This window comes from Berghia stephanieae, chromosome 14 (genome assembly GCF_034508935.2).
Source record: "Berghia stephanieae isolate SIO BIC M18660-M18661 chromosome 14, UCSD_Bste_1.3, whole genome shotgun sequence".
NCBI lineage: Eukaryota > Metazoa > Mollusca > Gastropoda > Nudibranchia > Aeolidiidae > Berghia > Berghia stephanieae.
The window spans coordinates 17,161,701-17,189,200 of NC_088373.1; the positions used below are offsets into that span (position 1 = coordinate 17,161,701).

Here is a 27,500-nt window from a genome sequence, read left to right on the forward strand (position 1 = left end):
TTACTTATAAACATGGATGGCGAAAAACAATAGCAAAGACCTGAGTGACGTCATCTTTGTTCTACCTATAGATAGAACGAAGATGACGTCACCCAGGCCTTTGTTATTGTTTTTGCCATCCATGTTTGTTTGTAATTGTCACTAAACTGTATTATCCAGATTATGAAAGTTTTATGGTTACACATAGTTTTGTGTGTTGGTTTGATTTACTTCCGGATGGCAATGTTGTGAGCATCTTAGCTTAGCGTATACTATCTATAGATAGCATGCACTTGGCTAAGAAGTTCACAACATTGCCATCCGGAAGTATAACTGGCCAACACACAAAACTGTGTGTAAGCATGATCGTTTATAGTCTGGTTAATACAGATTAGTGAGAATAACTCATAAACACGGATGGCAAAAAAAAAACAATAAAAAAAGACACGACTGACGTCAACTTCGAACTATCTATACAATTTAGTGAGAGCTGCTCATAAAAATAGCTGGCTAAAAACAATAACAAAGGGCTGAATAACGTCACTTTCGTTCTATCCATATTGTCTTCCGATAGTTCTCAACTCATGGCATTTCTTGACGTAATTCTCATCGTAGTTTCGGATGAAACGGCTATGTGGTCTAGTGGTATGACACTCGCTCGGACGTTCCTCGGTTCGAGCCTCATTCGGCGCATAGTTGAGTCCTTGGAGAAGGCTCTTTACTCACATTCTCTTACCGTACTCAGGTGTAAAATGAGTACTGGCCGTTAACAGCGTTGTCTCTGTCTGAAAAAAAAAATTGTAATATCGCCTAACAGGCGTCATGTACCGTCCTACATGTTTAATGTTGCTGTTGGTCAGGGACCACTTGTAAAGCGAGTTAAGCACGTTAGTGGATATTGCGCAATTATTATAACAACTTACGTGATCAGCACAGAATCGCCAACTTTCCACTTTTGTCGGCCATTTCCAACTCAGACGCTGGAAAAGTCTTGAAGGTCAAGGTTTCTTGATTTGTCCAGTTTGACAGGAGGACACTGGGCAGTATGCCGTAGTCGATGTCAAGTCCTGACTCCCATTTGTCCTGGCCTCCCACGCCCCCCAGATACACGGAGGAACTTTCGTGAACTGCCGGAAAAAAACTTCAAAAATCAAGGCAGGACTTTGGTCGTAGCCATCGTTATGTTATAGCCTGACACTGAAACCCAAAAAGACTGGCATTTTGATGTCATTATTTGTTTTTTGCACCGCCTAGTGAGTTGTCGTTAGTAGTGCTCATGGAAACAAGTGGTCCCATTGGTTGAACTATTGAATACAACTCACGATTTGTTTTCTTTTGTGGCCAAAGACTGGCATTTTGACGTCAGTTTTTGGTCAGTGTCAGGCTATAAGTTTACGATGGCTACGCTTTGAACCACCGAGTCTATATCGTATGAATCAGGCAGACCCGTTTACACTTGAAAATAATTCATAAACAAAAAAATGAATATAACACCATTAAAAAAAAAGAATAAATACCCAAATACGGAACGTTTCGGGACCAAACTCCTTCTTCAGCCAACAATAAAAGACATCAAAACATTTTTTTTAAATGTCCTCGATCTGTCTTTTTAAAATTATATTTTTGATTTATTATGGGATAGCGTGGCTCAGTGGTACGGTGTTTGCTTCGTACCTGAAAGGTACCGAGTTCGAGCACCCGCCGAGATGTGTGGCCTTAACCAAGTCACTTCGCCCTAGCTCACTTCGCGGCGCTGTACTGCGGCTAACGCCTGGGTTATTCCAGTCTCCCCTTGGAATAGGCCCTAAAAAGATTTCGCCATGGGGATGAATAAAGGGAACTTTATTTATTTTTATTTATTTTATTTTATTTATTTTTTTCCTCAGCCATCCTCACATTTCTATAATTATTGATGCAAAGACCCAATGCAAACATAGTCTGAGTCTAAAACATAAACTTGAGCATTAAAAAACTTGAGACTTTATATAGGACAAAAATGGCCACTGAACGAGCTCAAGCGTTTTACAGGGGGTCCCTAGCCAATAGTAACAGCTAACATGTAGAACGAGACATGACGCCTGTTAGGCGATATTACCTTTTTTTAGAGAGAGAGAGACAACGTTGTTAACGACCAGGTACTCATTTTACACCTGAGTAGGGTGAAACAGTGTGAATAAAGAGCATTTTACAAAGACTCAAAAATGCACCGCTCAGAACGGGACTCGAACCCAGGACCTTCCGATCCAAAGGCGAGTGTCATATACCACAAGAGCACATATCCGCGGTCCTACTAACTGCAGTCCAGGGCCGTCCGGTGCCCCAGGAGAGCCATCTGAAGGTCATCTAAAGCATTTCAAGACATCCGGGGGGCCTCAGACCTACACGAACTTTTCCAGAAGTCTTCCGCTATCCAAAAGCTCCTCAGATTACACCAGGCGGCAATTATCCCCCCCCCCCCCCCCCCCCCCCCCCCCCCAACCAGTAATACTAACTGCCGTCCGGCGTAATTTGAGGATCTTTCGGAAGGCGGAAGACTTCTGGAAAAGTTCGTACAGTTCCGGATGGTTTGATGATGCTTTAGATGACCTCCGGAAGGCTCTCCTGAGGCTCCGGACGGCTCCAGACGGCAATTAGTAGGATCGCATAGCCGCACATAGCACACTATTATACAATTCACAAAAATAGTACTTGGAAATTTCCATTGGTATTTCACGAGTGATGCTTTGACCTTGACCTTGGTCATCTCTCCGATAGTAGCTATTGGGTGATACAGCAGTGTTAAACGTTCAAATCCGGTACTATCACGGTAGCTGAGAGGGAAATATTTCTCCTTTACGTTTTGGTCGAGGCAGTAATATGAAGATATGTGGCCAGGGGCTGTTTCAGTTTGAATGGGAGAGGAAACTATACGCGAACCACATGAATTCTCCACCCAAATTTGATAAGTAAGCCATGTCGTTGTTCTGTGGGATAGACGGAAAATGAGAAATGCAATTACAGAGAGAACGTCAAAATAGCATTGCGCATTCGTGTCTCTTATCAACTGAGGAAATCTGTCGTTTGGTTAATGAGATATCACTTTAAAAATTTATTACATACATACTTTTATAAAATAAAAATATAGTCTCCATTATCTTCTTCATCCTGACATAAGAAGAAGAAGAAGAAGAAGAAGAAGAAGAAGAAGAAGAAGAAGAAGAAGAAGGAGGAGGAGGAGGAGGAGGAGGAGGAGGAGAAGAAAAAAAAAAAGAAGAAGAAGAGCAGAGTTGTGCTTTATATATGATTTATGTTTCCCTTTGATGAAATAAGTCCCCTGTATATTTTGCTGTTTTTTGTTTTTGTTGTTTTTTTTTTTGGGGGGGGGGGTTTGTTTTTTTTTACACAATTCTTGATTTTGATATTTCAAAAACTTAAATAATTTTATCCGTAATGCGTGGTCTAGTGGTATGAGACTGGCCTCGGAAGGGAATGTCCAGGGTTCGAATCCCGCTCTGAGTGGTGCACGGTTGCGTCCTTGGATAAGACTTTTTAATCATAATATTCTCTCATCGTTTTCATGTGTAAATTGAGTATCTGGTCTTAACAACCTTGTCTATGACCGAAACAAAAATGGAAATTTCGCCTAACAGGCGTCATCTCTCGTCTTGCGTATTAAGTGTTGTAGTTGGCGGGAATGTTTGGACCCAAAAGATATTCGATGAGAAAAGACGTTCTTTTATGAAATGTGAATGTTTGTAACTTTTGAAGGGTTTTACCGCGCTCGAAACACATTTAGGTCATATCAGCGCCAGTAAATAGGAACATAATTGGAAAGTAAAAACATTCTAGATGTACAATTAAAAGGCCTTGAGGAAAATGTAAGACACATCTAAAATGGTTCAAATAAGGAAAAGATGTGTATTCCAAGATGACACTGTCATGTACTTAGTTTGAGGTCACCTAAAGGTTTCACCCAAACACCAGCACAAAATCACGCTAAGAGGAATACGCTCAGTACGTCCAAAAAAATATCTTCTCTCAAAACTCTAACTATACGTTTGACTGTTTCCCTCCGGCCAGAGTCAGGACAAAACTAAGCAATCTCATTTCAAAACGAAGACAGAAATCAATTGGAAAACAGATACAGGGGGCTAGAAGACACATCAAGTACCTCCCTGCCCACTATGGGAGGTCGGGAATCCCACCCAGGATACAGGGGGCTAGAAGACACAGCAAGTACCTTCCTGCCCACTATGGGAGGTCGGGAGTCCCACCCAGGATACAGGGCGATAGAAGACACAGCAAGTACCTTCCTGCCCAGTATGGGAGGTCGGGAACCCCACCCAGAACGGTGAAAGGAGACAGACAGGCTAACAAGATCATGAATGGACGACCTCAAGCATTTGATTGGACCGTTGCCTTAGTGACGTCATAACCTGACACTACCACTTGTGATTTGATTTCAATTCCAGGTTAGTGCACACCGCCTAGTCAGTTGTCTTTCGTGAACCCATTGGTTGAACTCACTTACCTATCCATTGCAAGTTGTACCTGGTATTCATACCCCCTCCCCCCTCTCTCACACACACACACACACACACTCACATAGACACACACGTTTACACACACATCCTTATCCACTTACCTATCCATTGCAAGTTGTACCTGGTATTCATACCCCCTCCCCCCTCTCACACACACACACACACACACACACACATACACAAACATTTACAGACACATCCTTATCCACATACCTATCCATTGCAAGTTGTACCTGGTATTCACCCCCCCCCCCTCACACACACACACACACACACACATTTACACACACATCCATATCCACTTACCTATCCATTTCAAGTTGTTTTTATTCACCCCCCCCCCCCCCCCCCGCCTCCTCCCCTCCACCCACCCTTATCAACTTACCTATGCATTTTAAGTAGTGCGTGGTACCCATCACAACCTCCATCTGAATCTGATGTCTCCGCGCTGTCCGAATTCCCATAGAATATCATTCTGGCCTCCCCAATACCTTTTACCAGAAAACACAGAGGACTTCCCGTCAGTTTGGTGACACCGAATGGTGTGAGATCCAGCAACTCACCATCACCAACACCCGCGAAGTTGATTGTCATCCCTGATTGGATTAAAATACAATTTACCAATAGATTTTTGACCAATCAAAACATGGAATTTGTGACACACCCTCACTCGTGCTCGGACAAACATAGCTAGTTGTTTATAAACAATAACGTAAATGTGTGTGTGCATGTGTGTTTGTATGTGTGTGTGTGTGTAATGGAAGAGAAAGAGAGAGAAAGAGAGATGAAAAAGTATATATTTATATATATATTTAATCGTGTTTGATACAAATATGGTACGAAAAGTGCTCGACATGTAGTAATGGAGCGAATTATTATTTTTTTAATAGACCACTTCAACAAACAACAACAGTCAACAAACCAACTCAGTCCTGACGATGGCTAATTAAGCCTGAAACATTAATGTAGACTGTCTCAAACATTGTGGTAAATATTTAAAAAATAATATTTATATATACATATATATATATATAATATATATATATATATATATATATATATATATATATATATATATATATAATATATATATATATATATATATATATATATATATATATATATAATAAGTATCAATCCACTGTTAAGGTGACCACTGTGAAATGCACCAATTGGAGGACCAAGCATATGTCTTGTTCAAATTGATTAAACTGTTCAATCTTTGTTCAAATGATTATAGTTTGATGCCCTACAATGATTTATGAACACAATTCTGATGCTTCATGATCACAATGGTATATAGAAAATTACTCGGTCCCCCTACTGTTTTACTAAGTGTTTCTGTAGCTTTAAGGAGACATTTGGTAAAAACATGTTTTTAGGGAGACCACATTAAAAAACCCTTTTAGGGAGCCCGGTATATGTTTATATATGGGTATACCTAAGAGTGCATTATCAAGTGAGCTACCACCAAATTTACTAAAACAAAGTAAGTCCTTAAGAGCTTCATGGCCATAGTGTCGAAACTTATCTCAGTGTGCGTAGAGTGAAGTGGCCGAGCAATGCATTTACTAACTCATCCCTGCGAAGGGGGCGCTCAGGGAAATAACCTGGGCTCAAACACGGCAAAAAATATTCCCAGTTGCTCCGTGCGCCATTATTTTTGCAGTCCCCGACCCCTTTAGAAGCCTGACGACCCAGGTGAAGAACAGAGATAGAAGGGACCAGGCAGAGGAGTTGATTTGTTGTTGTTGTATACCACTGAATGGACTTGGTTTGTTTTGTTTTTAAGGGTTTTACGGCGCTTGCAACACATTAAGGTCATATCAGCGCCAGTAAAAAGGAAGAAAATGGGACAGTAAAAAGTGCACAACAGAGAGATGATTTACAAGGAAAAAAATATCATCTCCCAAAACTATAAATTTGACTGTTTCCCTCCCAGCCAGGGCCTGGACAAAACCAAGTAATCCCATTCCAAGACAGAGACAGAAAAGAAGTTGGAAAACAGACATAGGGGGATAGAAGTAGAAGATGCAACAAGTACGTCCCTGCCCACTATGGGAGGTTGGGAACCCCACCCAGTGAATGGAGTTGGATGGATAGGACAGCAGATCTGATGGACACAATGAACGGCTTCAATCAACATACAATTCACTTTAACTTGCACAATGTTTGCTTTGGTTTCGTGGTTTTGGGGTAGACAGTTCGTCTGATGCCTGAGTTGCCAGGGTTCGAATCCATATTTGTGGCGATGTAGAGTCATTGTGAAAGTCTCATTTACAGTCTCACTTGTGTTAATTGGAGTAAGTTACTGAATTGTAATAATTGTTCGTGTCCAAATAAATGTACTACCAGCTGCACGTCGAGCTGTGGGTTTTGTGATACATCAAAGCTCGTGTAAAATTACATTTACATTTGACCGAAAAATGATACACAACGATACAAGTTTACAAATCATATTGCAGGTTTATTTCAGTTCCAAAAGCCATCACAAACGTTCATCCACTGTATCACATAAGTCTTTGGTCACCAAATAAAAGCAAAATAAACTTTGATGAAGTTTGTTATGTGTACAGTGCAGCATAAAAGGATAGAAACAGTTTTACAGATAAAACCCTCAAATGATAACAAACCAATATGTTGTTACTGGTAAGTAGCTTAATTGCATTTGTTAAAAAGCATAAACTGTGAAGCAAAAGTGTTGAAAATCGTTTAAATAAAGTTTAATGCAAAAAAATAATTCTTAAGCACTTTATGCCGTTCTAAGCTGTCGTTGCTGCATTTTTTTTTTCAATATTAACTATTATTATTCTGATTAATGATGAGGGGATAAATAAAGAAAGAAATTAAATGCACAGGGGTGTCATTTCTTGACAGTCACCTCTAAACATTGCAACTCTTAAAATTATCATAAAAAGAATAGAAGTTTTACATTAGGTATCTAGAAAATGCTGAACATAAAGCTACATTGGCCAATTAAGTTAGGGTTAGTAGAAAGACTTTTTATTCTGCCATATCTGATTCTTTCAGATAGTTCTACAAAGCATTTGTCTCTCAAACTGAGCAAATGAATGTTCATATAATATAAAAATGAAGATTGCAATGATGAACAGATTGTACTAAATAAAGATAAAACTTTTTTTTAACCCCCCAAAATATGTCAATAACACCATACAGTACAAAGAATGTAATACAAATCAAAGTCATGATTGTCATTACACCGATTGAAACGCTCTTTCCCTTCTATATTTATTTCTTTCATTAAAGATCTTTGTCTTCACCAAACTAATTAGTGTACCTTCAGGGATTCCTTTTTGTGAAAATACCCTGTGGTGTTTTAAGAACAGAATAATTTCAGACTTCCCAGTTAATGATCCCCTCGAACCATGTGCTGAAACATCTTCGACAAAGTTTTTAAAATATGACTTGACCCTATCTGTATCCTCATCTGACCATGACATGTATCTCCGATTTTTGAATTACTCTGGGGTTCAGTTTGTTTTGAAGGACACGCAAGCTGATTTGGCACTCCTGCTTCACCATTAAATATTTCTTCTTGATTTGCAGCTGTTACTATGGATGTTCCAAAATTTTCATTTTGAGTCTCTATTCACTACAGAGTCATTTGTTTCAATGTTACAATTTCCTTCCCCAGTGACCGATGCTGAGTTATCAATTTGACCCAAAAAATGACCAACTTCTGTTATTTCTCGTATTGCAATTGGACACTGATAAATGTTTTGATTGATTGATTCACTGTGTCCCATATGTCGATAGAAGACATCTCTCTCGTGTTGTGGGACATCAAGTAAGGCAAATAATGTCGAAGCTCGTTGCCTGAATTTATCAGCTATTAACAATTAAGGAAGTGACATATTTGATGGCAATGTAACCACTTACATGAACTTTGGATATTCCTGTACTTTACTGCTTTACGCTCCTGTACAAGTTTCCTTAAAGGCTGAATTGTGTCATTGGGTATCAACACAGGGACCAACATCTTGCTTCCCTTGCTTATACTTCTCAAGTATTGCTTTTTCCAAAGGATCAGTGACATGTTGTACAAGCTGGGGATCAACCCATACATCTGAATCTGCATCATTCCAGTCTTTTAACAACATCCTTGCGGGTTCCCTGCCTCTCCTCGCATTAAACATTGTAAGCCTAGCTACGATGACATTGCGAAGCCTAACAAACATATGTGAATCAAATAAATGATAATCATCCTCACAAATACGGACCATCTCTTCAGTAATAAATTGCCGTAGATTCTTTATATCATTCTCCAATGGCATCTCTTTTTTCAAATTGTTTGGGTTTTCTCAAATTTGTTCCTTGTGTTTCCTCATCAAATGCCTTGAGAGTTTTGTTTGCAACTGTCCACAGTATGGACAGGGTCTCCTTGGCTTTTTGCATTTCTCTGAAAAAAAGAAGAAAATAAAGCACATCATGCTATGAACTCTGAAAATAAATCAATAGACAGATCGTATGCACATCAGCTACATGACAGCGGTAGAGAGGAATAGCATTCCAAATGTTTAAGGCCTGGACAAGTAACTGTCATCATTCCTTCTTGTTATATACTTTTCTACCATCTATTCCTTTGGAAGAGGTATGTTAGATTTGTGGAGACCTCTGCCACATAATAAATCAAGCGAAAAGACGCCATATATTTGTTTTGAAATAGAAATAAATAGATCAATCCACCCATTTCACTGGGTTCAGGGTTCCCTCTTCATTATAATCAAAATATGAACATAAATCGTAACACAATGAAGTCTCATCTGAATAAATAGATTGTCCTTTGTTGTTTCAGCGAATAATCAGACAGAATGTCAAAAGAATTTTACGTTTTCCCCCAACCACCCCTTGGAGGTATCAGTATCAGCCGAATGGTTAGCGTCATGTTTTTTACATTAAGCAACAAAATTTACTCCAATTGCTTCACTCGACCCAGGCGGAAAAGTAATCAAGAATAAACCCAAGTCCTATCCAAAGATTAACATTTCATTTAAGTTTATTGCAGGCCCTTGGCCATTCGACAAAATTCAATTCACATAAATTATTTACAACAATCAGAAATTAGTTATATCAATAATAGTAATAGAATGCAATGAAGGCAATATCATAATATTAATAATAACAGTAACGGCAATAAGTAACAATTAATATAGTAACAAAAGTAATAATAGACTATAGTTCATAGTAATAGTAATAATAATGACTTTCATTGTCATTGAGGGAGTGAGAAAACATCACCGGCTGGCAGAACAAACAGCCGACATCAATCAAACATCCTCCAAACCGGTTGAGCACCGCTTCCTTAAAGACTTATTTACTTCCCCCCAACTGCCTGAACGAGGTGTGTAGACCACTTAATCCTGATTTATATTTTGTGGGAATGAAATATGACATTATATGCCGGAAATAACAAACACACTGTTCAGATAGAAAATATTTGAGTCTTGCCTTTGTTAATTGACACAGATAAGTTAGGAAAATAAATGCTAGTAAAAACGATCAGCAAGTTCGTGAACACTGCTTCTCAACTCGAACATATGTTTTCATCAAATCTACACACATCATGTTGTGAGCTGAATTTCAATGATCTCAGTTGTCATTGAAAGGAAACCCCAAGAATTTTAGAATAAAAAAAGAATTGAACCTGGAAGTCAAAAGGGTTTGGAGGGGGTGGAAGTTTTATTTTAAAAGGAATGGGTAAATTAAAATTGATCCCACAAATATCAAAGGAGAAGAATGACAAAAAAATGACTCACCATTGCACGTAACACGTTGGTTTGCATGTGTATAGCATTCGGGTTGAACCTGGGTCCCAGACTGGCAATGAGGTTCAGTCTGTGATAGTTGTGGATGAGGCTCTGACTGAGTTGGGGAATGAACACTAGGTTCCAAAGACAATGATGTACTCAGCATTGGGTACCTCACAGAGCATGAAGAGGAATCAGACTCGGAGTCAGCAACAAAATCGGGATCCTGTATATTTTGTGGAAAAGATGACAAATCAATCAATTTATTCATGTTAACAATAAACACGAAGAGCCATTGTTTAATAATCCAACTAAACAATTAGCTGGTTAATAATGCAAGTATAATAAAAAAGAGTTGAGAAAGGCAGACATATTGTCTAAGTATTTAATATGTTCAACTGTGCATGAATAAATATAGCTACACCAACCAGGGTTTCAGTAAACTGTTTTTAACCAACTCTCTAAATCCTACACCAGGACCAACAACTACAAAACAATTTTTTTTATCTCACTACGATTCTGGACATATAAACTTTCATTGCAACGATATGAACTTCCTAACCTTGCAACTGCAATATAATTAACAAAAAAAGTTGATAAACATTACAATGCAAGAGAATTTGGACAAAATGCGAGATCAAAAGTATAATCCCAACAGAAGCTATTGTCATTTTTCCTGGAAACGCATCGTTTCCACATTTTGTCAAATGAAAAACAAACGACTTCAAATGTGAATGGTTCATCAATGAATATCACTTCAAAATATAACGAGGAAGGTTTAAAAGAGTGTTATTGTTGGCAAAGTTCACTGCAAATAAAATTTTTAACAACAAAAGACTAGGAGGTCCCACTGGTGTAAAACAGTGTTGTCCTTGTCCTGAAATATTGTATCGCGCCTAACAGACTGCAGGTCTCATCTTTTGTGGCAATTGTGTTTTGTCCACCACAAAAAAAGGTGATGTGAAGCATTTTGAGCATGGTGCGAACTGTGGATAAACGCTTTACAAATGCTATGCTTTTGTTTCAGTTTACATACTTACCACAACTGAATCATGCGATATGGAACTTTGTTCTGCATCCCTTTCATGCTCTGAGTTGGAGTCTATATAAAATAAAAACAAACAAAGAAAAGCTGAAGACTATCATCTGCAAGTTTTTCTCTAAACTCTTAAACAAAAAATCATGCCATCTTGTGCTGTAAAAGGATTTTTATTTTATCATTTACTTTATGACTATTGTCCTTTAGAAAAAAAGAAAATTAAGTCCGAAACCTTTTGGCTATTTTCTTTTAAATTTCAAGAATGTCAGAGTTGGCAAGAGAGGATGGAAATATAATTCCAGAAACCAATCTGTCTATAATCATATCCATATGATAGTTTTTCGTTCAAGATTCAGGTACAGCCTATTTTGGATAATCACAACACCTTGGGATCATCGAAAATGTTGCGATTAACCGAAGTTGCAATTAACCGAAGTTCAGTTTCCTGTCCACTATTTCAACATTTTACACATTTATTGTAAACTCAAACCAGTAAATGTTATTCTTAGTCCACCACATACAAAGCAATTTCATTGAAACAAAAACCATATGGCAGCCCTGTGTAGATTTGTTAACCAAAAGCAGCTATGAAACAAGCCGATGTCTTACTCAGATTGGACGAAGTTTCACTCTTTTTTTCTCAACATTTGTCAGAGTTCAAGAGATTAGCCGTGATGAGAGACCATAAGCTCTCACCAAACTCGTTGGTTACAATGCACAGTTGTTAATCCTAAAACAAAGGATATCGCTCAGTCTCTCTTTATAACTGTCATTTATAACCTGTTGTCAAGATTATGACCAGCCCCCACCCCTCTTCAAATTTAATGGCCACCGATGACGTCATAATCCCCGCCCTCTTTCGACTCTAATAGAGTGGTGACACACTACCGTAGCATTAAATCCCGCTCACTCGATTCTTCAACCCGTCACGATTTCATCCATGATGAAATTTAATGATGATATATTGTTTGATTTCTTGAATTTACCACTTTTTTAAAACCGAAGTTTGTTGCAATTAACCAGTGACTTTTATATAGAATTATTTCCATTTCTTAGGAAATGTTGCCATTAACCGAGTTGCAATTATCCGGAGTGGACTGTAATAGTTTACACATCATGACTCAAACAAAAATAAGCAAACCATGTGTACCTAAATATTTTATTCATTTCCTCATCAAATTACATTCTTACCATTAACATCATAGATCGCATCAAAAGGGTTGTCTGGATTGGCAGCAAGACATTTTTTCAGGATTTTTAAAGCTCAAATCTCTCTGATCTGAAGGTACAAAAGAAATAGCATATTCTCAACATTAAACTATGATTTTGTGATATGGCATACTGTATGCATAAAGCATGATGCAAAGACAGGTTTAAGTTTAAAATATTTTATATTCTTTTCAAAAATCCATAAAATAAGGTGGCGTTTTTATACACCTCCGTTGGAGGTGTACAAAAACACACCGTTTTTATGCATCTCCGTTGACGGTGATGGTAAAGTTGTTGCTGCATATGTCCATGAGGTTTAAATAGTTTTAGATTGTAGTTTAGCACGCTGCTTAGTGATTACCGATGAGCAATGATAATAAATTAACGAAGTGGCTAGCCGTACTTAAGGACGGGTAGACTGGCAGGCTAGACGTCATTAAGTACGGGGAGCACAGGAGTCTAGCCGTACTTATTCTGGGGCCTTGACCCCTGGTCATGTCAAAGGTCACATCCGGTAAGTCGACCGTGGTGGGCCGTGGCGCCAACCGCGAAGCCATGATTGTTTTCTCCCGATTTACGAGCATCATCAATTTCAATACGTAGTATTTCAATAATGGCCATCGCTATTGGTGACAATTTTTCATCTTATCAACAATTGCCAAAATGCAGTTAAGCAATTGGAGACTGAGACTGACACCATTTTTATTCGTCAGGATTCTGTAAAGGTAAGAATTTGATTTTCTTCTTTTCTTTTTAAAAAAATTCTCAGTCAAGGCCAGGACTAGGACAGTAAAAAAGTAAAAAGTATTCGAGCGGTGGCGATATTTATGATGAGATATAATATGAATGAATGAGAATGTAATTGTATTGTAATATCAACACGCCTTACTGACTGGCGCGTGTGTCATGTGTTCTGCATTCCAATGTGATCTTAAAATGGATTAATCCTTCGTTGATTTTATTTCTAGAGTACTTGTGTAACTGTAACTGTAACAACTGGGCTGGTGACTGGTGGGCAGTTTAGTGAGCAGCAGCAGTGGTAGTGGAACTCAAATTGTGATCCACTCGCCCAGAAGTATAAATTGTTACTGCAAATTGCCGAGCACGTTGGTGGGGGGGGGGGGGGGGGGGGGGGGTAGGCAGTAACTCTAAAATCGTGGGAGTTGGTAAACGTCCAGTTTTTGGCATTCCAGCACTAAGCTAATTAGTGGCTGTGACCCGATTTTTAGAACTTTGGAGTTGGATTGAAATGCCTCATGATGATGATATTGATAATGACAATGACAGTGTGTCACATAGTCTGTAGATATACAGTATTGTCAAATAATGAAAAACAATAGGGTATTATTATCATTATTAATATTACTTTTTTTTCAATTTATTTATTCATTATTATTATTATTATTATTATTATTATTATTATTATTATTATTATTATTTATAATTATTAACTTAAGCAATGGCATTGGTATGTGCCATTTTCACTGCAGTGAATTTAATTTTTTTTTTTTTCGACAGCCAACAGGAAAGAATTCAGTTGATCGTACTGGTGTCCTGACAATCAAGAAAGATAGCTGGCTCAAGATGTCTTGTGGCAATCTTATCAATCAGCAAACCATCATCTGTGCCAGCAGAGCAGAGTATCTGCAAGCACTTTTTGAAACTGGTTAGTATTGTTTTCAAATCTTCATAGCGTCCTTACATTTTTATTGGTGATCAATGAAGTACACTCGAGCACGGAAATTTCGAACAAGTTGGGACCACGCCTATTTGTTCGAGATTTTCGTGTTTTCGAGTTTTCCAAATTTGAGGATTTTAGGGAGGTAAATGAAAATGTGGGTGGTCTTGATAAAATTCATATGATTATAATTCTCCGTTATTATGAACTCTGTCGAGAGTTGATAGTGAGACTATTCAATTTCCTTTTCTCGGCCAGTTCAACACAATTCGCGAAAAAAAAATTCAATGGACCACAAGGGAATGTCCAGTTTGTTTGAGATTTTAGTTTTGCCAATACTAATGTAATAGAGGGTTTAAAACTGGGCATTGAACCAAGTTTGAGATTTGCATGCTCGGGTGTAAATGCTCATTTTTCTTAATGAAATTGACAAAGGATTATTTGAATTGAGTTACTAGTATTTATGAACTTAATAGAGTTTTGGCCTGTGGATGTAAAACCAATGAAATTTCAACTGTGTTGGTGAGAACGATGACCAGTTAAAAAAATTGGTATGTGAATGATAAATTCATTTTATGACAATGATTTTAATTTTATAGCCATGTCTAAAATTGCTAATGAAAAGTCTCTTTTATTTCCATTTTTCAAACCAGAACCAGATCAACCCTCTTTGTGGAACTACAGAAACAACAGTCGCAAACAAGTGGTGTTGACTTTTTTCCTGGAGGCGAAAGAAAATTTTTCTCCTAGGAGTTTGCGAAAGAAAATTATTGCTTTTTATTCTGAGCTAGATCTATTATCACCATTCAGCTGTTTTCTTGTCTAAAATAGATTTGATTTTGCAGTTCAAGTTGATTACATACTTATCTCACAAGCAGTAGCCTATTTTAAAAATTGAAAAATGAGGGTAGTGCGTCATATGATATTTTGCGAAATCATATTTCGAGAATTTTTAATATATCAAGGAATCAACTGATAAGTAATCTGGTAAATAATTAGTTTTTCTGATTACAATGATGAATTCGTAAGGTATAAATAAACTCTGACCATAAAATGAAAGAGTACGGAAATATTTTAATTTTTCAGCATTTATTTCTCTAGCTAGGGAATGGGTTAGCGAATCATTTATACATTTTTTAGACAGATCAATCTACTCAATTTTCGTCATTACTTGTCCTATGACGCTCATTATTTTGAAAATTTTATGGATCAGCTTATGTCGAATTAGTGCTTTCTCAAATTTCCGTTTTATGTCATTTTCTGATTTTCTAACAATCATACATGTCATTTTCCTTTGGATTGTTTTCAAATATATTCAGAATCTTTTTTGTGTGTTTTGCATCATGACGGAAGTATTTTGGGGGAAATTTAAATATGTAAGATTTTTTTAATTTTAAAAATTGATTTTTTTCCTGCCGATAAGCGCCACAATTTCAGTCGAATTAAAAAACATATTCTAAAGAATTTCTTTTCAAGACCAGTGATAAACTCTTCCATCATTATCTAGTTATTTATGTAATATACATTGTGTGTAAATTTGAAAGAAATTTATACGCTGGTTTTTGGTTCATCTATGTTAGCAATTTTAGTTTTAGGGTTTTACATCACATTTTAGCCTATAGGGTGCCCCTTTAAAATGTAAAAAAAAAAATATATTAAAGATGTATTTTTTTTTTGGGGGGGGGGGGGGGGGGGATTTTTTTGTGTGTTTAACATCAATCACATTATTAGTTTATGAGATTAACTATAAATCATAATTGACCACCAAATTATTTTTAAAAAAAATGAAAAATGGATGTCAACAAAAAAAAAAATTCTAAGTGGCGAATCAATTATATTTTTTAGAATTTGATCAATTTACAAAATTCTACTATTTACTTGTTCTATATATATTGATTATACTTTGGAATTTTGATGGACGTTGTCTGAAAAATTAGCTTGTTTATCAAATTAAAGAAAGATTTTGTTTTTTCTCAAAATTCCATTTTGCATCATTTTCTGATTTTCTAACATTCTTCATTCATCATATCTGGATTATTTTCCATCAGATTGTCTTCAAATTTGTCAGAATCTTTCGTATGATGGGTTTTGCATCATGATGGATTTGGCTTTGGGCTAAACTAAAATTTAGTAGTTTGAATTTTTAAATTGGATTTTTTTCCTGTCGTTTCATGAGTGTCATATTTTCAATCGTAATCGAAAAACAATTCTTTAAATAAATTTTTCAAGACTTGCTAAACCTATCCATCATGATGTTGCTCTTGCTGTAGGAAACATTGCGTGTAAATTTGGAAGGTATCCGTTGGTTTTTGGTGCATCACTGTAGGAATTTTTTTTTTTTTGGGGGGGGGGGGGTGATGTTTGGTCTAATTTTAGCCTATATTGTCTGTGGCATTGAAGACATTTAAATATATTGAGTTTTTTATACAGCGCAATATCCACTAAATGTGCTTAAAGCGCTTTACAAGGGGTCCCTGGTCAACAGCAACATTTAACATGTTGGACAGAACATGACGCCTGTTAGGCGATATTACAATTCTTTGGACAGAGACAACACTGTTAACGGCCAGGTACTCATTTTACACCAGGGTACGGTGAGAGAATGAGTAAAGAGCCTTTTACAAGAAATCACTCGAACCCAGGACCTTCCGATATGAAAGCAAGTGTCATACCATAAGACCACATTGCTGCACATTTAATTTTTTTTTTGGTGTGTGTTCGTCATCAAATTAGACCTCCTACCACCTAAAAACAACAGGGGAATACCAATATTGGCATTGCAATAAACAAAACGGATTTTTGACTATAGGTCCCCCTTTAAAGGTGAAATATTTCCTAGCTCAGATGGTTTGTTTTAAGCGGACTGTAGTGCGTTCCACTGTGGGATTTTTTTTTCCATAAAATTGTATTCACTGTCAGTGGTGACATATAATTTTACTGCCTAGTTTTGATCTCCATTACACACTATCCCTACCACTACCACCAGTGCTTTTACAGACTGAGTCCCTATCATCAGGGCTATTACGCACTGAGTCCCTACCACCAGCGCAATTAGCCATTGAGTCCCTACCAATAGTGCTATTAGCCACTGAGTCCCTACCACCAGTGATTTTGTAGACACTGAGTCCCTACCATCAGTGTTATTAGCCACTGAGTCCCTACCACCAGTGATTTTGTAGACATTGAGTCCCTAACACTAACACCAGTGTTATTAGCCACTGAGTCCCTACCACCAGTGATTTTGTAGACATTGAGTCCCTACCATCAGTGTTATTAGCCACTGAGTCCCTACCACCAGTGATTTTGTAGACATTGAGTCCCTACCATCAGTGCTATTAGCCAGTAAGTCCCTACCACCAGCGCTATTAGCCACTGAGTCCCTACCACCAATGTTATTAGCCAGTAAGTCCCTACCACCAGCGCTATTAGCCACTGAGTCCCTACCACCAATGTTATTAACCATTGAGTCTATACCACCAGTGCTATTTGCCATTGAGTCCCTACCACCAGCACTATTGGTCACTGAGCCCCTACCACCAGTGTTAATTAGCCTTTGATCCCTACCATCAGCCATTGAGTCCCTACCTCTAGTGCTATCAGTCATTGAGTCCCTACCACCAGTGCTTTTAGTTTTAGACATTGAGTCCCTACCACTAGAACTATCAGACATTGAGTCCCTAACTAGAGCTATCAGTATCAGCCATTGAGTTCCTGCCTGCGACCAGTGCTATTAGACATTGCGTCCCTACCACCAGTACAATTAGTTACTGAGTCCCTACCACCAGTGCTATCCAGCCATAGAGACCCTACCACCAGTGCTATTAGCCACTGAGTCCCCACCACCAGCGCAATTAGCCATTGAGTCCCTAACACCAGTGCTATTTGCCATTGAGTCCCTACCACCAGCGCAATTAGTCATTGAGTCCCTTCCACCAGTGCTATTTGCCATTGAGTCCCTACCACCAGTGCTATTAGCCACTGAGTCCCTACCACCAGTGCAATTAGCCACTGAGTCCCTACAACCAGCGCTATTAGTATTAGCCACTGAGCCCCTACCACCAGTGCTATTAGCCATTGAGCCCCTACCACCAGTGCTATTAGCCACTGAGTCCCTACCACCAGTGCTTTTAGCAACTGAGTCCCTACCACTAGTGCTATCCAGCCATAGAGACCCTACCACCTGTGCTATTAGCCACTGAATCCCTACCACCAGTGCTATCCAGCCATAGAGACCCTACCACCAGTGTTATGAGCCAGTGAGTCCCTACCACGAGTGCTATTAGCCACTGAGTCCCTCCCACTACCACCAGTGCTATTACTATTATTTCTATTAGCCATTGTCATTGAGTCCCTACCACCAGCTCTATTAGCCTTTGAGCCCCTACCACCAGCGCTATTAGCCATTGAGTCCCTACCACCAGTGCTATGTGCCACTGGGTCCTTACCACCAGCGCTATTGGCCTTTGAGCCCCTACCACCAGCGCTATCCAGCCTTAGAGCCCCTACCACCAGTGCTATCCAGCCATAGAGCCCCTACCACCAGTGCTATCCAGCCACTGAGTCCCTACCACCAGTGCTATCCAGCCACTGAGTCCCTACCACCAGTGCTATTACCCATTTGAGATAGAACAAAATTGACGTCACTCAGTTCTTTATTATCGTTTTTAGCCATTTTTTAAATGATTAGTTTTCATTGATTGTATTCAAGACAAAACTATAAAAGGTTGAGGTTACACATAGATTAGTAGAGTGGTATTATCACGGAGATCAGTTTTCCCAAATAATTCCATGTGATGGGGAAAAAAACATCCGGTTAAAAAAGGTTTTGACGAAATATGCAGTGAAGACATGCGAAGGCAAAATATGCCATCGCACATAATAAATAATCTACCAATCCTTAATTAAGTACGGCTAACTAAGCTATCTACACGACATTAAGTACGGCTAGCCAGCCAGTCTGACTGTGATTAAGTACGGCTAGACTGGTAGGCTAGACGTACTTAAGTACGCCTAGACTGGCAGGCTAGCCGTCATTAAGTACGGCTAGCCTTTTCCATAAATTAAAGAATAATAACAATAATTTAAAAAATCAAAAGTAAAAAGAAACATGGCACACAAATACTGATCTCAAATAAATAAATTTTAGAATATTAAAATCGAAGTTTTTTAAAAACATGATAAAAACTTTTTGAAAAAAAAAAAGAAAGAAAAAAAAGCAAACAAAAACAAAGTAAATCCAAAAAAAAAAAAAGTCAACAATGGGAATCGAACCCAGTACTTTCCTGATAGCTTGTCCACTGCGCTACGGAGCCACCTGACTGTTTATCACATTTAATAAGGTCTTTCTAAAACATTATTTTACCTTCAACTTCAATGCAACTTCTATTTTCTGGTTTTATATTTCGATTTTTTAAATTTAAATTATTTTTATATAAATTTATTAACAAAAACATCCTACAGATGTCACAATATAACTTTCGCCATGTCCAAATGCAAAAACACAATATCGATAATGAAATTGGGTGGAATGCGCATGCGTGTCGGAGGTGTATAAAAACGATTCCTTAAGATACACCGTCAATGGAGGTGCATAAAAACACTATGATAAAATAAACACGTGAAGTGTTGAGTGTAAAAGTAGTAGTAGTCTAGTAAGTAGTAGAGTCTAGTAGTAGTAATAGTTGTAGTAGTAGTAGTAGTAGTAGTAGTAGTAGTAGTAGTAGTAGTAGTAGTAGTAGTAGTAGTAGTAGTAGTAGTAGTAGTAGTAGTAAACGACAGATCTTACAAAGCAAGTACTATCTAGGTCTAGTGTGAATCTACAGTCTACAGAAGTTCCCGAATTATCTGACTCCACTTCCGAATGACTGACAAGTGACAATCATCAATCGGTGTGTGACGTGTGTGATGTCTACCCGATTTCAATTCATAAATCAACAGTGATGAATAAGAATGGCCAATAACTTACCATTTAAATTATCTCGGTGTCTCTTCTTCAATGATGCCTCCAGCATCAATTTACCCCCACGATGCCATAGTTTGGAAGTCAGCAAGTGACGAAAAATGAAAAAATCAGCGCCGTAAATACGAAAACGAAAGTAGGAATTGTGCGAAATATATTTCACAAAAAAAAATGAGCTACTATGTTTGCTTGTCTTTTAGTATAGTATAGTATCGTATAGTGTAGTTTTCCAGCGTATTAGGCGTTTTGTGCCTTTGCTGATCTTGGCATTCAGTTCATCGAGATAAAAGTCAATAAAAAGCCCTAACAGATCTTTTGACCTGTATCTATAATATATAAACTTTTTGATAAATTGAAGGCCCTAACCCTAACAGATCTTTTGACCTGTATATACGTCTAACCCTTTGATGGGATCTTAATGGGCGGTTCAACTATGTTAAACATGTAATCTGCTAAGTGGCTATCTAAGCTATTTTTGAAGGCGTTGACACTTAGAGCATTGGTCACCGTTTCAGGGAGACTGTTCCAGCGGTCGATCACACGTTGATTAAAGTAGTGTTGCCTAAGCGATGTGTTACACCTTGGTTTATGCAGCTTGTAATTATGACCTCTGGTTCCATTGTTTGCAAACACGAAAAGTTTACTCTCGACTTGATACAAACTGTGTGTAAACTTGTATGTTTCAATCATATCACCTCGTACTCGTCTGTATGTCATGCTTGGAATTTCAATACGTTTCAGTCTATCCTCATATTGCTTATCTTTCAACCCAGGAATTACTTTTGTTGCTCTGCGAAGCACGCCTTCAATAAGTTTCTTATCTTTTGTCACCACGATAAGAGTCCGTGCCAAGATTCGATACATCTGTTTCTAAAAATAGATTATAATTCGTATATCTTGTTCATTCCACAGTTCATCAACTTTCACACAATTGTTTATTTTATTTTCATTACTATAAAAATCCATATAATGCTCTAGAATTTTAGAGAAAACTTCGGAAAGATATAGTGCCTCAGGCACCCAGCAGGCATCTATCAAAATCGGAAACTCTACAGGAAATTCCATTCCTATTAAGAAAGGAGTCCGTCAAGGGTGTGTTGCCTCACCAGATCTGTTTAATCTATACCAAGAAACAATCATGAGGGGCATAACTAATATGGAGGGAATAAAAGTAGGAGGTCACAACATAAATACAGTAATATAAGATACGCAGACGATACGGTACTCATTGCAACATCAGAAATCCAACTTCAAAAGATTGTTGACAAAGTGGTAGTAGATAGTGAAACCAAGGGAATGGAAGTGACTATCACCAAAACGGAATGCATGGTAATACAGAAAAACCCCGAAAACAACAACACCTGCAATATAACGATTCACGGCGAGCAACTTACCAACGTAGAAAGTTTTAAATACCTAGGTTCAATAGTGACAACAGATGGAAGATGTAACCGAGACATACGAGCAAGAATAACTCAAGCCAAACAGACCTTCATGGACCTTGGAAACATTTTGAAAAACAAACAGATGTCGCTCGGGATTAGATTCCGAGTCTTGAAGTGCTACGTGTGGCCAATCTTGTTATACGGATGCGAAAGCTGGACTACAAATGCAGAATCACAAAAGAACATTGAAGCTTTTGAAATGTGGTGCTTGAGAAGGATGCAGAGAATATCGTATACTGCACACAAAACGAACGAAGAAGTGCTAAAACAAACATACCAACAAAAGAAACTAATGCCCTTAATAGCGGATCGACAACTATCCTTTTTCGGACACATAGTAAGGAAAGATAAGAATGAATACCTGGCAAGTTGTGGAAAAATACCTGGTAAATGCGCCCGGGGGAGACAAAGAAAAACACTCATAAACCAACTGAAGGGCTTCACAAACCTAACAATCCAAGAGCTGTTTGAAAAAGCAAGAGACAGGGAGGAATGGAGAGAGATAATTCATGCAGTATCCGAAGCCTGGACCAGGCATGGAACCTAGAAGAAGATAGTGCCTCACTATTGAAATATATCGATGAAGACACTGGTACCCCTATTGTGCTTTTTTCAGGTGGTCACCTTATTGACCAACGTGAAACTTTAGGCATAACTCTTCTTACTGTGGTGTTTAACAAATATCTTCAATTCTATGATTTACAATTATTTATCCTTGACGGTTGGGTTGACAACCTTAAACTAAAATCAGAAAAGTGAATGTGATAGAGGCCAAATCAAAAGGGGGGGCCAGATTTTGGTCTCCCTATTGGTAAAGTACTGTAAAATGAACTAATAGGGGTACCAAAAGTCTCCCTAACCGGTATTAATACATATATATATATATATATATATATATATATATATATATATATATATATATATATATATATATATTAGTAAAAAGCCCGCAATTTCGCGGGGAAAGAACTATTTTCATTCGATATTGCCAGAATCATTTTCTTGATTAGCTTGATTACGATTAGATGCACACTTTAATCGATGTGCTTGTCGTCGCTGCCATGCATGATTCGGCATGATTTTAGTTTATCAGTCAGTAGATATCAATATCAATAAGTCACAAGTCTTTACCACGCTTGACTTGGGAGGCCTTTCGAAAGCTCCTACAAAGGGAAACAACTTAAATAATATTCCCTCAACTAACCCCAAGAAAAGTAAAACCTAGACTACCTTTAACTAACCCTAATAGGAAAATAAACACCCTAGCATTATGACTAACCCTAATAGAAAAAAATCCCTCGGACTGCTTTGCACTACCTTTCAATACTTCACAAATTAAAATGGCGGCCGAGAATCAAAACAATGGTCAAATTAGGAAATTTTAAACTTTCACAAATCTATCAAGGTTTGTTCTAGAGTTTTTAAAATGCTTCTTTATGATGACAAATTGAATAAATAAACGCCTGACAAAAGATCTACGGTGAAAATACAAATTGAGAGAATACTGGGGATGTAGGAGCTTTCGGAATGTCTCCCCTTTACCTAACTTATGTGAGGTCAAATGAAAATCTGAAGCAGACGCGAAAAATATCAAGTTTGTTCGGGCTAGAAGCTAGACAGATACAATTGACAGTTTGCCGACAACGTTTAATTAAATATTTCCCAGGGCAATAATTATCACATCGATGGTATAAAAACGACAGTAATATCAGCAGTAATATTAGTTGACGTTGTTAATCGGTGAAACTTGTTTAAAATGTGTGTAAATCCGAATACCTTCATGTGATCAAGTGAATAAAATCACTATGAATGACACGATTTGCTGAAAAATGCCAACACACACACACACACACACACACACACACACACACAGACATGTATACACCACACACAACACACACATACACACACAAACATACAGTTTTTAAGAAAGGATATATATATATATATATATATATATATATATATATATATATATATATATATATAATTCAAGAATAAGGTAGGGGAATGGGGGGGGGGGGGGAGGTAATTGAATAATACTAGACAGCAATAGTGTTATTAGTGGTCCCCTACCTCCGTTGTTAAGATAATATTGAAGAAAAAAAATTACAAATTAATTTTTTAAAACAAAGTGGTTATTCAGTATCAGATACTAAATAGTGCTTTGCCACTATTCAGTATCCATAAGGAACACTTTTTTATATAGAGAGAGAGTGAAAAGTGCGGTTGAATGTAAATAAACTGCTGACCTACTTCCAAATTGAACACATGCAGTAACTGACAGCCCGATTCAAAGTTGTAAAAATATTTTGATCGTAATTTTTTTAATTTCTGCCATTGTGCAATTAACATAGTTCAAAATATCAAAATAAGAGTGGCATTCAAATACATTTTTAAATGTCTAAATCTTCTTCTTCTTCTAGGTTCCATGCCTGGTCCAGGCTTCGGATACTGCATGAATTATCTCTCTTCATTCCAAATGTCTAAATAGACATGATTAAATGTCACTAAAAGTTCAGTAACACCATGGCATGGTGTTAATAAGCTGTTTGACTCTGAGCTTAAGGTTCAAGAGGTCAAATCCCGGTTGGGGTAACTTTGTTTGTTTTTTTTCCCCCAATATTTTAAAAATTCCTTCTGTCTATTTATATTTTTTAAACTTTTGTTTTAATAATTTTATTTGCTTGTAATATACTTTAATGTTGATATTATACTGTTGTTCTTTTATTATTATTATTATTATTATTATTATTATTATTATTATTATTATTATTATTATTATTATTATTATTATTATTATTATTATTATTATTATTATTATTATTATTTCTACTTAATTACCATTATTATTATTGTTGTTATTATAATCGTCATCATCATCATTATTATGATTATGATTTTTATTTTATTTTTTAATCAAGTAGTTCGAGTAATTTCATCAGTTATCGATTTATTACGAATATCTTTTATGTGTTATAATCTCGTTGTTGTTTTTCATTATTGTGCTCTTCTATTGTTTATTACTTTTTAATATCTTGCTTTTTTCTGTTTGTCTCATTTGTTGTTGTTGTTGTTTGTTTGTTTGTTTGTTTGTTTGGTCATCTAAGACAAACCCGATTCATTATAAATATGTGGCCAGACTTTCTGCCATTTTTAATTGAGCGATGTACTTCCGTGAATTAATTGCCGTAATATATTGAAATTTACATTTCAATAATAATAATAATAATAATAATAATAATAATAATAATAATAATAATAATAATAATAATAATATAATAATAATAATAATAATAATAATAATAATAATAATAATAATAATAATAATAATAATAATAATAATAATAATAATATATAATGATTTAAATAATAATAATAATAATAAAATAATAATAACAATAATAATAATGATAATATAATAATAATAATAATAATAATAATAATATAATAATAATAATAATAATAATAATAATAATAATAATAATAATAATAATAATTTAAATAGATACTGAATATTAGAATACAAATGACATCTATTTACTGACTACACGTGGTATTTTTAGGGGTGTTTCTTTTTTTTTACGAAACCTGCCAAAACACGCCGAAACCCGACAAAGTTATGGGAAGTAGGCAGCAATGGGGAGTGAACCTGGGACTCAGGGAAGTGTACACCATTGGGGAGTGAACCTGGGACTGGGTTTCGTAAAAAAAGCAATTACTTTTTTACGAAACCCGACAATATCCGACAAAGTTATGGAAAGAAAGTAAGCAACAGTGGGGGAGTGAACCCGAGACTCAGGTAAGTGTACACAATTGGGGAGTAAACCTAAGTCTATGGTTTTTCGGCGGGTTTTGGCGGGTTTCGTAAAAAAGTAATTTCTTCATTCTCTTCTGGTACCCAACTCCCATAGTCCGGCTTCATTTCCCACTGGTATCCATCTTCCATAGACCCAGGTTCATTTCCACTGATTTCCTCTTCTCACAGTCCCAGGCTCACTCCCAACCGGTGTGCTCTTCTTTGAGTCATTGGGCACCCACTTTCCATAACTTTTGACAATTTCGGTAGGTTTCGAAATAAAATTACATTCTGAGCTCACTGTCCACTGGTATCAGCCTCTCGCAGTCCCAGGTTCAATCCTCATCAGTGTCCAAATCCCAGATTCCCTCGCCACTGCTGTCTGCTTCCTATAACTTTGTCGGGTTTCGGCGGGTTTCGTAAAAAAGTAATTCCCCCTCCCCCTTGGTATTGCTTTTTTACAAAATACAGAGTCCCAGGTTCACTCCCCACAAGTGTACACTTCCCTGAATCTCAGGATCACCCCCCACTGTTGCCTACTTCAACAACTTTGTCGGATATTGCCAGGTTTCGTCGTGTTTCGTAAAAAAGTAATTGCTTTTATATGAAACTCGCTGAAACCCGCCGAAAACCAGAGTCTCAGGTTCACTCCCCATTGGTGTACACTTCCATGAGTCTCAGGTTCACTCCCCACTGTTGCCAACTTCCCACAACTTTGTCGGATATTGCCGGGTTTCGTAAAAAAGTCATTGCTTTTATGTGAAACTCGCTGAAACCCGCCAAAAACCAGAGTCCCAGGTTCACTCCCCACTGGTGTACACTTCCATGAATCTCAGGTTAACTCCCCACTGGTGTAGATTTCCCTTAATCTCAGGTTCACGCCCCATTATTTGCCTACTTTCCATAACTTTGCCCCATTTTGTTGGGATTTGGCGCATTTCGTAAACAAAAAGTAATTGCTTTTTTTTTCATAACCCACCGAAACCCAGTCCCAGGTTCACTCCCCACTAGTGTACACTTCCCCGAATCTCAGGTTCACTCCCCACTGTTGCCTACTACCCATAACTTTCTCGGATATTGCCAGATTCGTCCAGTTTCGTAAAAAAGTAATTGCTTTTATGTGAAACTCACTGAAACCCGCCGAAAACCATAGTCTCAGGTTCACTCCCCACTGGTGTACACTTCACTGAGTCTCAGGTTCACTCCCCACGCTTTGCCTACTTTCCACAACTTTTACGCATATTGTCGGGTTTCGTAAAAAAGCAATTCCCCCCCCCCCATTTTGTTATTGCTTTTTTACAAAACCCAGAGTCCCAGGTTCACTCCCCACTGGTGTACACTTCCCTGAATCTCAGTTTCATCCCCCCCCCCCCCCCTTACACACACACGCTGCTGCCTACCTCCCATAACTTTGTCTGATATTGCCAGGTGTCGTCGGGTTTCGTAAAAAAGTAATTGCTTTTTATTACGAAACCCGCTGAAACCCAGTCCCAGGTTCACTCCCCATATGTGTACACTTCTCTGGGTCCCAGATTCACTCCCACAGCTGCCCTCTTCCCATAACTTTGTCAGGTTTTGGAAGGAAAAAAAACCACCGTATTATAGTGCAAAACCACTATTCAGTGTCAGATACTGAATAGTACAAAACCACTATTCAGTATCTGATACTGAATAGTGCTAGCCTTTTTAAAAAGGAGAGAGAGAGAGAGAGAGAGAGAGAGAGAGAGAGAGAGAGAGAGAGAGAGGGAGAGAGAGAGAGAGTGGGTCCAACTATCGTCTGTAGGAACTAGTGTTGATAATTCTAAACATGTCTAAAATAATTATTACGCAATTATTATTGGTACTTACCACTTTTCAAAGATTCTGGTTCGATAAATTAGCCATAGTTATTAAAAGGTATTGAAATCAGATTCGTACTTTCGATTTCAAAAAAGATAACAAACCCAATCACTCAGTTTGTAAGAGGGCGTCATAGAAAAATAGTTCATACTTTCCTGTGAAATTTTTGTTAGTTCACTACTTTTTGTATATTTTCATATCATTCAAGACATAAGAATATAACCAAGGCAGAAAAGTGGTAGTTTTGCTTGAAATCGTTATC

The 27,500-nt window shown here is 37.4% G+C and overlaps 1 protein-coding gene and 1 long non-coding RNA gene across 2 annotated transcripts in view; both read right to left on the minus strand.

Annotated features, from left to right (window-relative positions):
- LOC144960125 (uncharacterized) overlaps nt 1-27,500 on the minus strand; it is a gene marked incomplete at its 5' end in the record, with an annotated part of 32,309 nt that overhangs the window by 2,622 nt on the left and 2,187 nt on the right. The window contains 3 exon segments of the mRNA XM_078893103.1: nt 903-1,106; nt 2,668-2,942; nt 4,888-5,098. Of these exon segments, the coding sequence (XP_078749229.1) occupies nt 907-1,106; nt 2,668-2,942; nt 4,888-5,098 (686 nt within the window).
- Nucleotides 8,602-20,247, minus strand: LOC144960127 (uncharacterized). Its single transcript, XR_013642757.1, has 5 exons — nt 20,162-20,247; nt 12,501-12,588; nt 11,311-11,372; nt 10,280-10,496; nt 8,602-8,922 (listed from the first exon to the last, which is right to left on the minus strand). It is a non-coding gene; the product is annotated as an uncharacterized LOC144960127 (long non-coding RNA).